Here is a 13,974-nt window from a genome sequence, read left to right on the forward strand (position 1 = left end):
AGAAACCATTCTAAGACCATTGCTTCTCCCCCTTCTACTCCCATCCCAAATGCTATTTTCTAACAGGAAAATGTTGGCTTGCATATTCACTAAATTTTACAGGTTGGATTTGAAAGGCAGTCCGTAAGGGCTATACTAGACGAGTGCTTAAAGTGTCAGCTGCCATTTTAAATGACTCCAAAACAGCTAACCACACACATAGCGTTTCTAATGTCAGATAGTGCCAAACTAGAAGGGGCATTTCTAAAATGTCACATTGTGTACCACCAGTGACTCACCCTTTCTATTCTCAGTTGCAAGATGGATGTTGTTCAAATTGGATGTATTGCATATTTATGTATACAGTTAATTGCGAGTAGAATGAGAAAACAATGATGGTGGTTTCATCCAGCAAATTCAAATAGGTTAAAAACAGGACAATTTTATATTATGTTTGAAACACAAGGGAGTTTTTTTTAATTTTACAGAATGTCGATTCTGAGTTTTGATGAACTTTTAATGTTAATTAGTGGAAACATTTTAAATGTTATTTTTTTTCACTAATTAACTTTTTTGTTAATTAATGAAAAAAAGATACATTTGAACATGCCAACACCCTTTCCAAGTGACAGCATTACAGAGGGATTAAATTAATGTTGACCTTTACTTGAACACCTTTCAATTTACCATCTTTCTACTTGCTACTTCGCTTTGTCTATTGTTTATATGTTCTATACTACACTATATTACATAATATATTATGCCTTGAGCATTTATATTTTATTTAATTGTTCAGATGCTTATAATTTTGACCTCCTCCACACCCTACCATATCTGTTTACATCTATGCTGTACTAACAGGCCAACTTCCACTAATGGAAATATTTCTGAAATGTTGTTTTCTTTGTTTGTAAAATTACTCTATTTCTACCTGCTATTCTTATTCAGAGTTTAAGGGAATTACTTTTGGTTACATAAAGGGTAACTTTCTGTTTGAATTTACAGCACGGGACTTCTCAAAATAAAACACCTATTGTTAATGGCTTCCTACCACTTGACATTATTTCCGGATGAAATATTGACAAGTACTTTCCATCCTTTTGAATCAGAAAATGTTCTCCACTACCCTCTAATACACTGTAATAAATTACTTTCAGTACAAAAAAAGGATTAGTGTTGTTTGATTTTATGAATGTCCGTGCGGAGATAATAGTTTTCGAAGTTTATAACGCAGCTATCAATAGAAATATTTTCTTGAAATTTCATTAGAAGATTAAATATACCTCAGAAAATTTACTATACTGTATTGTTCCCTAAAAACAATTACAATAAAAGCAAACTTTACGTTTATCAAATGCGCACTGTTAGTTTTATCAGTTTTACACCACTTTTTCCCATTTCCAGTGTGGCTTCCGATAGATGTATTTCCTTGATTTTGTGTTAATAAATGCAACACACATTGCAGAAAGGAAGCACGATTTTTATTGTTTTTCAAAAACAGTTCATTGCAGTTCTTTCGGTTATGTTTTTTTATGCCAAGAAACAGTTGCGGGAATTTTTTTTCTCCCTGTCTCATGCTCGTAACGACACTTTACATTAGCATTAACATTAGTAGCGGCATTTGATGCAAGAAAGCAAGCTTATGCAGCATCAGCCAAAAAAAAAAATAAATAAATAAAAAATAACCACTTCCACTTCACCCCTCTGTTCGTTCGAAATACCTGTCCAGCTGAGCCGTAAACTTATTTAGGCTATCAACTTCCACGACAAGCGATGGAAGTCTCTTCCACCAACCAACCACCCGCTGGCTAAAGGCAAATTTCCTCACATCTATCCTACATCCGTCTTTCCTCAATTTGAATTTATGCCCTCTCAGGTGATTATTCTGAGCAAGAGGAAGAATCCCATCAGCATTGAGCATGCTCAAACCATTCAAAGCTTTATACACCTCTATCAGATCACCTCGCTGGTGCCTAGTCTCCAGACACTGTAATTTGCAAAACTTAAGCCTTTCTTCGTAAGAGCACCCCTTTGTTCCATTCACTAATCTTGTTGTCCTTCTCTGTACTTGTTCCAGCATCTCTACATCCTTCTTGAAATGAGGCCTCCAGACCTGTATACAGTACTCTAGGTGTGGCCTGACCATTGCCTTATACAAGGGAATAATCACCTCCTTATCCCTGCTAAAAAATTCCTATATATCATCGATTGCGGCTTAACTATTTCCTTTCATTGCTTTCACTATATTTTCCAAAAAAAAATAATGTGTGTGAGAGAGAGAGAGATATTATAAATTTATATCACATAGAGAAAGACACCAAAGTTATATTTGAAATGAAAGGTTCATTTTGGAAGAAGACAGAGAACCCTCGCATGATTCTTTTTTGCTAACACTGATATTCGTTTTACTGTTGCAATGGATATTCTTCAGCAGTTTTCTGATTACCATTTTGATCTTATTTAATGATAATAAAGTTCTTTATTAACTAAAATTATATACATTTGTGGTTCTGCACACAGATAATCAGAGGAATCTAACAATAAATTGTCTATACAAAGTGAACTAATTTTATTTTGTTAACTAATGAAATAGTACTATAATAGTTTGGAAACATTTCTTTACCAATTTCAATCCAACACTTCACCTTTATTTCTTTGTTGACACAATTCTTTAATGCCGCGTTGTACAAGGCGGGCCTCCTATCCCCCTCACAAATACTATACCACCTCATAAATTTCTCAATATCAAACATTGTCTTCTCCAAATAACAATAAACAAACTAATGAATGATGTAGGCTAACCACCCCATGCATGGGAAGAATTGCTCCTCAGGCAATACAAACCCCCAGTCACTGGCGCTTTAATGCCTCCCGCAACATCAGCAGGCATTGAATGCCAGCTAATTAAATAATGTCACCCACTCAATGGACACTACTCTTCATGGACAGGGAGGTGATTATCCCGTTATACAAGGCAATGGTCAGGCCACACCTAGAGTACTGTGTACAGGTCTGGAGGCCTCATTTTAGGAAGGATGTAGAGTTGCTAGAACGAGTACAAAGAAGGGAAACAAGATTGGTGAGGGGAAAAAAGGGGTGCTCTTACCAAGAAAGGCTTAAGTTCTGAAAATTGCAGCACCTGGAGAGTAGGCACCTGTGAGGTGATCTGATTGAGGTGTATAAGGCCTTGAATGGGTTGAGCAAGCTGAATGCTGATGGAATTCTTCCTCTTGCTCAGACTAAGAACCTGAGGGGGCACAGTTTCAAATTGAGGAAAGATAGTTGTGTGGAAATTTGCCTTTAGGGAGCGGGTAGTTGATTTGTGGAACAGGCTTCCGTCTTTTGTTGTGGAAGCTAATAGCCTAAATAAATTTAAGGCTGAGCTGGACAGGCATTTGGAAGGAATGGAGGGGGGAAATGGGAGTGTTTTTTTTTTTTTTTTTTGTTGATGCTGCATAAGCTCACTTTCTTGCATTGTATGCCTCTACTACTGCTAATGCGCTATTGAAAGCATCCATCTAGTGTGCATGACTTTTCCCTCTGCTACCTGTGAAACTGGGTGTTGGAAGGCATTGTGATGCCACGCTTTAAGCGCTCTTCTAGTATAGCCCTAACCGTCAGTGTTTGGAATTAGAGAGCAGCTACCATATGATGATGGAATATGTGAGGTTCGCTGATTTAAGATTGGAATTTGAAATAGCATTAGTAGAGGTATATGATGCAAGAAAGCGAGCTTATGCAGCATCAGCCAAAAAAAAAAAAAAACCCCTCCCATTCATTCCAAATCCTGTCCAGCTCAGCAGCCTTAAATTTATTTAGGCTATTATCTTCCGCAACAAAAGATGGAAGCCTGTTCCACCAATCAACTACCCGCTGGCTAAAGGCAAATTTCCGCACAACCATCTTTCATCAATTTAAAACTGTGTCTTCTCAGGTTCTTAGTCTGAGCAAGAGGAAGAATCCCATCAGCATTCAGCTTGCTGAACCCATTCAAGGCCTTATACACCTCAATCAGATCACCTCGCAGGTGCCGATTCTCCAGGCACTGCAATTTGCAGAACTTAAGCCTTTCTTGGTAAGAGCACCCCTTTGTTCCCCTCACCAATCTTGTTGCCCTTCTTTGTACTCATTCTAGCAACTCTACATCCTTCCTAAAATAAGGCCTACAGACCTATACACAGTACTCTACGTGTAGCCTGAAGATACTTGTTAGAAAAAATGGAGATGATTTAATGAATATTTTGTTGGATTTTAATATTTGTCATCAATTTGTGGCTTTATAAATAAAACTTTAAGAAAGAAAATTACATTATTTTATTTATTTTTTTCAGGGTAAGGAACAGTGGTGCACTCCACCGTACATTTAATGTTGATCCTCTTTACTTGAAGCATGAAAATGCAGGTATTTATAATAATAAAATTACTTATTGAAATTATTCTCCATAATAATGTAAAAATATATAGTACATAACTGTTACATTAAATACATTATGGTTGGAAAATTCAAATAATAGTGCTTCTTCTTGCATTTGATGGCTTCTTTACTTACAAGCATCAGATTTTGGTAGTGATGAAAATTAGCATTAGTAGAGACATATGATGCAAGAAAGCAAGCTTATACAGCAGCCAGAAGAAAAAAAAAAAAAAAACCGCTCCCATTCCATTTCACCCCTCCATTCGTTCCAAATACGTGTCCAGCTCAGCCTTAAATTTATTTAGAGCTTTCAACTTCCACAACAAAGGATGGAAGTCTGTTCCACCAACCAACTACCCACTGGCTAAAGGCAAACTTCTGCACATCTGTCTTTCCTCCATTTGAATTTATGTCATCTCAGGTGATTATTGTGAGCAAGAAGAAGAATCCCATCGGCATTGAGCATGCTCAAACCATTCAAAGCTTTATATACCTCAATCAGATCACCTCGCATGTGCTTAGTCTCTAGACACTGTAATTTCCAAAACTTAAGTCTTTCTTCATAAGAGCAACCCTTTGTTACATTCACTAATCTTGTTGCCCTTCTCTGTACTCATTCCAACAACTCTACATTCTTCTTAAAATGAAGCCTCCAGACCTGTATACAATACTCAAGGTGTGGTCCGACCATTGCCTTATACAAGGGGATAATCACCTCCTTATCCCTGCTAGAAAAATTCCTGTATATCCTTGAAAAGACACTATGAGCTACTCTTGCAGACCGTCTGCACTGCTCAGAAAACTTCATATCTGCCTGCACAATTACCCCCAGGTCCTTTTCTTTCTCTACCACTGTCAGTGTAGTACCACAGAGTTGATACATAACTCTGGGGTTACTGCTTCCCGTATGTAGTACTTTACATTTGTCAATGTTAAACTTCATTTACAACCTCTCAGCCCATCTGCTCAACTTTTCTAGATCCTGTTGCAGCAGTGTACTGTCATTAGTGTCCTTAACAACCCTGCCAACCTTCGTATCATCGGCAAACTTGGACATTAAACTTGATATACCATCATCAATATCATTTATAAATACAGAAAACAATAATGGACCCAACACTGAACCCTTAAGGACTCCACTAATAACATTAGTCCACGATGAGCAGTGTCCATTGATTATCACGCTCTGTCTTCTCCCACTCAACCATTCTTTTATCCATAGTAGCAATTTGCATCCAATGCCCCACTGCTCCGGTTTGTGCAGCAGTCTTCCATGTGCAACAGTATCAAAAGCCTTTCTAAGATCCAAATATACGATAACAAAGTTATTCCCCGCATCCAGTTCCTTTGTGACCATATCATAGTATCAAATAAATTGGTCAGGCAAGACTTTCCCTTAACAAATCCATGCTGTGTCCGAGCTAGAACTGGAGTCCTGCAGTGCTTCTTTAACCAGTACCTCCATTAATTTTCCTGGAACAGAAGTTAAACTAACAGGTTTATCATTACTTGTGTTGCCCTTTGATCCTCCTTTTTGAATTGGGGTCGCATTTGCATATCTCCAGTCCATGGGTACCTCCCCTGAGTCCTAAGAAGCTCTCATAATTATGGCTTATGGTTTGCTTACTTCCTTTGCTGCCTTCTTTAATATAACTGGATAGATCCCATCCACCCCGGGTGCCTTTTTTATGTTTATCTTCAACAATTTCTCCTCCAATATATTTCCTCTCAGTTATTACAAAATCATCTAGCTCACTACCAGAGTTTAACTCACCAATAATTCCCCTCCCTGAATAACTCCTCTTGGGTGAATGTAGATACAAAATACTCATTTAGTTTGTTAGCCACCTGAGCAGGATCATCAACAGTTGAACCATCAATATCCAGTGGACCAATCTGATTCATCCCTTTCCTTCTGGAGTTTACGTAGGTAAAGAACTATTTGTTTTTCTTTGCATCCTTTGCCAAAGATTTCTCATAATCTGCCTTTGCCTGCCTAATCTCCTTTGTGACTTGGTTACAGACCAGCTTATATCTATCATAGGCTTCCATGTCACCCATTAATTTATATGTATCTCATGCATTTTTCTTCTCTGTTACATGTCTCATTAGGTCATCTGACATCCATTTAGACCTTGAACAATATTTCTTAGTTGGTATGTAAAGCCTAGTAGCTTCCAAGATAAATTCTTTGAATGCTTCCCATTTTGAATTTGCTGTTGTTAACTCATCAATTGGTCCCACCGTATAGAATTTAAATACTGTCTCAGACCACCATAGTCGCCTTTATGAAAGAAAAATCCCTTTTCTTTACCACTGATGGTAGTTACCTCTTTGAGTAAATCCTACTTCAACAAACTGCGATCACTGCCACCTAGTGGTTCCTTTATCTGTAGATTCTTAATGCATGAAGAACCACTAATGATAATCAAATCAAGAGTATTACTCCCTCTAGTTGCCTCCCGAACATGCTGATGTAGAAAGCAATCATCCAATAAATCCACAAAAGCCTTGCTAGTGTGTGAGTGACCAACCCACAAATTCCAGTCAATATCTGGGAAATTAAAATCCCCCATTATAAGACTCTCTGATTTACTGGCCCACTATTTCCCTGTACAGTTTTTTATTATACTCATCAGAGTCATTAGGCCAATAACCCACTTTTACTCCCAATTTTGATCTCCCAATGCTTATGTTGCACCAAACTGACTCAACACTGCACTGTCCAGCGATGTCGACTGGCTTCACTTCCTTGGATTTTATGTATTTCTTAACTAATAGCATAACCCCTCCTCCCTTCCTATCCTGTCTATCCTTTCTGTACACATTGTACTCCCCAAATTCCAGTTCTGCATTCCTTATATCTGTGTGACCCCCACGTCTCTGATATCCCAACAATATCTGCCTTTGATGTTTTGAGCAATACCTCAAATTCATCAAATTTATTTACCAAACTCCTAGCATTGGTGTACACACAAGTATACATGCACCTGTTCCTATTCTTAGCTACCCTAACACAACCCATGTGTTTACTTGTACCGCAATGACACCTAGCAGTCTCTGAAATACCCTGCATCTTGTTTTTCAGGCTGCTGCTCATTCCAATAGAAGCAGTGCAAGAATGACTTTCACCTCTGCCAGTGGCTACTGTTAATCTATTAGTCCTTGTATCCCTCCCCAAAGCTAGCAGATTTCCGACCCACCTAACACTGCCTCGATAGCATCAGCAAATATTTTTGCACCCTTTCTATTTAAGCGTATCCCATCCCTGTAGAAGCAGTCCCTTCTGTTAACAAGTACAGACCAATCTGAAAAAAATTCTACTCCTTGAGGCTTGCACAATCTTTCCAGGGCTGAATTGATCGACAAGGCTCTCATCATATACTCCCTCCTATCGTGTCTGGGCAGAATTGCAGACACTTTCAGATTCAACCCTAATTCACGGCTTTTTTTTCAACAGTGACCTGTACTTGTTAAGTAATTCTGCCAGTCTCCTACTCTTAATATCATTAGTGCCAACATGTACAACAATATCACCTTTTGTGCCCTTAAAAGGTGATATCCACTCTGCAACATTATCAACCTTTGCCCCTGGCAGACATACCCAGGTCCTGTTTCACCTATCCTTTTTACATAGAATGTTCCTTGTTTCCCTAACAATAGAGTCACCAACAACAACAATTAGCATGATTAAATTGCATTTGATTGATATGAGCTGTTAGTCATGATTATTAAATATGAATAAGAGATATACAAGAAGCAGTGTGATTTTATAGCCATTGACCGTTGATATGGAAGTTATGGGAAAGTTTTCAACTTTCCCATATAGAATAAAAAGTTTATTTCATCAGCTCATATGAAAAACAGAGAAGGTTGCTTAACTTGGCTAAATTTATAAACAGAAATTTGATTAGCTCAGTTAAATTTAGAAGGCAAAAATTCATTTGTAATTGTTTATTTTATATATGACTGTTTCATTTAGAGATAACCCAAATTTTAAGCTCATTACTTTTTTTTATTTTTTATTATTGTGACTCTAAACAGGAAAGGTATTAGAATATTTCATGCTGCTATGGTTGGAAAATTCATATAATTGTGCTTTGTTTTGCATTTGATGGCTTCTTTACTTACAAGTGGCAGATTCCTTTGCTTATTGCCAGTGGCGGCTCTTGACTCTGACGTTTGGGGGTACTGCATCTTAAAGTTACATTAAATTGCCCTGGTTATAAGACATGTAGACATACACAGTAATAATAATAATAAGCAAGTTAAAAATACTACAAAACATTAACTAGACATTTACCATTAACAGACTTGAACTTTTATTAAAAACAAAATCCATTCAGTTTTTATTTGTTGAAAATAGATTAATAAATTTTTCATTCAAGTTTGGTGTACTGTTGACCAAGCTTTTCTCTATTGAAAGCATTGCTTGAGCATTTAGCCTTTCCTGATTCTTAGTGCTCCTTAAAAATGTTTTTATTCTTTTTAATGTCGAATGGTAGCATTTGGGCTCTGAAGTAGTCATTGAAATGGTCAAAAGAACTTTTATGAGTTTTGTAAGTTCACCGAGAACTTCAGCTAGATGAATTTCAGCAATTCAGTTAATTTGCAATAATTGTGTAGATCATGTCTTCTGTAGAAAACTTGTAATTCCATAAGAAGTTTTTCTCTTTCAATCATGGGATATGCCTCAGTAGTCTCCCGTATCTCTCCATGGGCATTTTCATACGAAAAATAACAAAGTTCTCCTTGTTAAACAATTTAGCAGCAATTAATTGCTTTGTAAAAGAATATCTCTCACCTATGTCAACACATATATATAGTCGCATACTTCCTTCGCTTCAATCATGAGCGTTTTTGAAGGATTTTCACAGTAATTGAATTCTCGATTTTTAGAATGGCATTCTTAAAGTTTCCGATATATTCATGTATTTTACTTGCCTCAATTTCTCGAGATTGCATTTGATTATAAATAACTTCCACGTAAGGCATTATTTGATGGAAAAGGGCTAACCAGAACTCAAATATTTCTTTACTCAAGATGTGCAAAATTCCAGTTGCTACTGAAATCACCTTATCTGCATTTGCTGTCGCTTGTAGTTCCTCCATGCACCTTTTTTAAGGATTCAATATTTTCATAAACACTGTTCACAGTGCGTATATTGAAGTTCCATCTTGTAGGGGAAGGTCGGGCAACACAGCTGTCCTTTCTGAGAACAGATAGATGCTGTGGTGATTTCGAGAAAAATGTTGGTATCAACATGAGATTCGAAAAGAATATTCTTGAATCTCGGGTACTACTTGCTGCATTTCTCCTGCTATGCACACCGACTGAATCTGATGATTCAGTCGGTGGTCATTAACAGTAAATAAAATGTGCATTTTTCTGCACTTTTTATTTTAGCCTGAACTCCCGCTTTCTTGCCTTTCAATACACTAGCACCATCAAATGTCTGAGCAACCAGTTTTTGAGTATTTCCTTCGAGGATTATGTCTAAATGATTTAGAATACACTTCGATATTCCATCTGCCGTTTGGTTTTCCGGAGTGAAAAAAACCCCAAAAATGTCTCCATTCAGTTCATATCTCAGAACAATTATCATTTGTATATGTTCTGAAAAATCTGTTGTGTCATCAGCCATGACAGCTACGAATGAAGCTTCTTTAATTTTTTTTTTATTTCATCCCAGTATATTTGCAGCAAACAGTCAAGAATATCATTCTGAATAGTTTTTGAAATGCCTTTAAATGCTGCTTTACTTTCTAAATGGTTCTTTAAATTGGAATCTAATGTACAGGTGAAATTTATTAATCCTCTGAATACTCCTGGATTTTTAGAATCGTCATTTTTGTCATGTCCACGTAGAGGAATTTTAAACTGTCCACAAAATAATTCAGTCTATTGTTTTGATAATACCTCACGATTCTTTGTAATTCTGTTATGTTTGCAGATCGAAAGTCTTTAGACCTCACTAAGCTGTTCTTTAATATTTGCACTTCCTAAAAGCGATAGTGAAATCACATTATCAATATGTTTCTTCGAACTGTCATGTTTTAGAGTTTTTTCTTTCATTCTGTTTGTTTATAAAGCCACTTTTTGTCCACTTTAAGTCACCTCCGAACAGTAAATATGGAAAACAAAACAATACATTTTTAACTTCACAACCACAAAGCCAACTTTTCCTTTGATACCATTCAGTTTTAAAACTGCAAATATATTTCTTATTATTACTTATTCCCCCATGAGAAAAATTGGTGTGGGGCAGCCTTCCTTTTTAATCGCATTTTTTTCTTGAAGTGATCATTGTGAAAAACTAGGTTGCTGAAGTTTATTCACTGTAACACGATTTACTTCATGGGGAAGCATGAAGGCCATGATCGAATCAAATTTCACAAAATCGTGTGTCGTAGAAATAATGTTTTATTTACACATCACCTCAAAATATAACCTCAACTTACCAAGTTCAAGCTTAATTCGCAATTAAGCTGTAATCACATAATTACACTGTTGAATGTTGAGTATTGACTTAACGCTGATATTATTTAGTTACTTAATGGGAATTCATGCGAATAACAAAAAGACACTGACATTGTGGCTACACACCCATCATGGTCAACGGTGAAATCTGCATTGCACACTTTACAGTGATTTTGATTTGTTTCACCTATAAAAAATGTACGTTGGCAAGTTGCCAATATGCTGGTTGCAAATGGCAACTACCTACAAGATATTCACTGGAATGCAAAATGTGTCACTGCCTAGTGCACAGTGAGGCCTACGGTTAAACTTCAAAGTTGGAAACGATTTTGTGTTTTTATTCGTTTATTATTGAAATGATTACTGGAAATAGAGGATGCACATACTATATGTCAGTCCCGTTAATAAAAATATTCATTGCGTTGCATTGTTCTTCACAAAATTTCATATAACTCCATTCACTGTATATCTAAATTTAAATAGCTGGGGGTGCTGCAGAGCCTATGGACGAGCTACCACTGCTTATTGCTGACTAGCAGCTTCTGATTTTTTCATGAAATTGATTATTCTGTGACAACCTCAAGGACTGTGGTCCTTGAGGTTGTCACAGACATTCTCTCAGATATGCCAGACAAGCTGTACTTGCTACCTGGGAGTCTAAAACGCTGATGGAACTGATATTCGGGTGACACTCAAGTCAAGTGGACCCAATTTCGGCGAAGTCCGGACGGTCTGTGACAGCCATATCCTCTGCTTGCACCTTCATGATGGTGGAACTGTTAGTAATCCTGGGTATAACCGCCATGCACAAGCACATGGTGGGTGACCACCCAGGTGTGAACCAACGTAAGCAGAGGTCGAGGTGTGGCGCCCACACCACATGGAGGAACGCCGCCCCTCTATGTTACCAGGCAGTACTAGGCGGTAGATGACTCTCATCAACCGGTGAAATACCACCACTTTGCTTATTGGAGGCTTGAAGTGGTGGAACCCATGTTTAGTCTCTAGAGCTAAGTTCCATCAACCCTTCCCTATCTCTTCCATCATGCAGTATGATTGATGACTTTTGAGGTTATGATGAACGTCGTGGCGAGATCCAATATTCCTTACATTTCGAGGGTACAGCTCTAAAACGGTTTTCGCAGGCCAGCCACTAGTTAGTACACCGGACCGAACCTATTGGTAACTCTCTAGGAGGCTTCCGGATCAGCTAGTGTATAATCTTGCTACCTCTACTCTGCCAGATAGTGACTGGATGGAGTCTGAGTGGTGTGTATGTGGGGAGCATTGTCGAGGCCACGTTATGTCAAGGATCTGGGTATATTCTTACCACATGTACGCCATATCCAAAAATTTCCTTACTTCATACAGCATGTCCCATCCACTTTTTCTTACTATTGAATACACCATGAATTGTCAAACTAATAGAACAAGCTTATCTGCGAAAAGATCTAAACCTCCCAAGGACTTCCTAATTCATTTTACAAATATACGTGGTCTCAATTCTAATCTCAACGATGTCCATTTCCACTTGCAGTCTGCCAAACCCCATGTACTTTTTCTGACAGAATCTCAGTTATCGGTTGATTCAACTACTGCTCATCTCAGATGCCCAAATTATTCGCTATATGATTCCTTTCGCCTCAAAGGTGGTACTTGTGCATATGTCCGTTGTGATATTCCCTGTCAGAGACTTGGCAATTTGGAATCTCCTCTCTTTGATCTTCTCTGGCTTAAAATCTCTCTACTTCATTGTGTCAAATTCATCTGTTGTCTCTACCGTTCTCCCAACTCCACTAACCACTTGGAGCTCTTTGACTTCCTCTCTTTGCAACTTGACTTTCTCCAGTCCAACCTTCCTAACAGTGAGGAAATTTTTCCTTGGTGATTTTAATGTTTACAACTCCAGCTGGCTTCCGTTTTCTAGTCACACTGACCCAGCAGGTCGAGATGCTGAGGCTTTTGCAATTACTAATGACCTAGCACAGATTGTTCATTTACCTACAAGAATACAGGACAATCCGAATCATACAGCCAATACGCTTGATCTTTTTCTCACAAACAACCCTTCTAAGTACACGGTCGAAGTGAGAGGTCCTTTAGGCACTACAGATCACAACTTTGTGATTGTCTCTTCTCCAATGGAACCTTTATCTCATGGCTATTCCCAACCTTGTGTTGTTTGGCATTACAAGAATGCAAAATGGGATGACCTGCGAGACTTCTTTTCTTCTTTTCCTTGGTTGGATTACTGTTTCAAAACTTCTGATGTCAACGTTTGCTCAGATCGTGTCAGTGAAATTATTCTTGCAGGAATGGAATCCTTTATCCCACACTCCACCTTAAAATCTCGTCCTTTATCTAAACCTTGGTTTTCCAATAAATGTGCTAAGGCTGTCCAAGAGAAGAACGTTGCATATCGTGATTGGCTTGTTTCTAATTCTTCAGTTTCATTTTCTGCCTACACCAAAGCTCGCAACAATTGTAAAGCAGTTATTAATCAGTCCAAACTAGAGTTTGAACAGGCTAAGAGTAGAAAACTTGCTTCTTGCCTTAATGGTAGCCGAGCATTCTCGTCTCTTGCCAAAGCTATTGGCCGCAACTTTTGCCCATCTCTGCTTCCACCTCTGTCCAAACCAGATGGTTCTGTTATCACTTCAGCCAAGGATAAAGCTGACCTGCTAGCATCCCATTTTTCTTCCAGCTCATGTATTAATGAACTTGGTAAAACACCTCCCACCATTCCCAACACGGTCCATTCAATGCCTCCCGTGGTCTTCCGTCAAAAGGATATCAGAAGGATTTTGATGAATCTTGATGCTAAGAAAGCTCCAGGTGCCGATGGTATTTCTCCACTTGTTCTCAAAATCTGTGCTCCTGAACTTACTCCTATTCTTTGCCGCCTTTTTTCACTTTCTTATTCCAAAGGTGTTTTCCCTTCTGCTTGGAAATTTGCTCATATCCAGCCAGTTCCTAAAAAGGGTGACAAATCCCTCCCATCCAATTATCGTCCCATTGCAATTACTTCTACTCTTTCTAGAGTAATGAAGAAATAAATTAACCGCCAACTCTTAAACTACCTAGAAACCTTCCGTCTGTT

At 38.0% G+C, this 13,974-nt stretch overlaps 1 protein-coding gene across 1 annotated transcript in view; it reads left to right on the forward strand.

Moving 5' to 3' along the window:
* The window catches only part of Hdc (histidine decarboxylase), a 305,245-nt gene that overhangs the window by 177,138 nt on the left and 114,133 nt on the right, over window positions 1–13,974 (forward strand). The window contains exon 10 of the mRNA XM_090380708.1: window positions 4,311–4,381. Coding sequence (XP_090236834.1) covers window positions 4,311–4,381 — 71 coding nt within the window. The remainder of the gene's footprint in view (window positions 1–4,310; window positions 4,382–13,974) is intronic.

Source organism: Mastigoproctus giganteus, chromosome 9 (genome assembly GCF_048544385.1).
Source record: "Mastigoproctus giganteus isolate SK-2022 chromosome 9, ASM4854438v1, whole genome shotgun sequence".
NCBI classification, from domain to species: Eukaryota; Metazoa; Arthropoda; class Arachnida; order Uropygi; family Thelyphonidae; genus Mastigoproctus; species Mastigoproctus giganteus.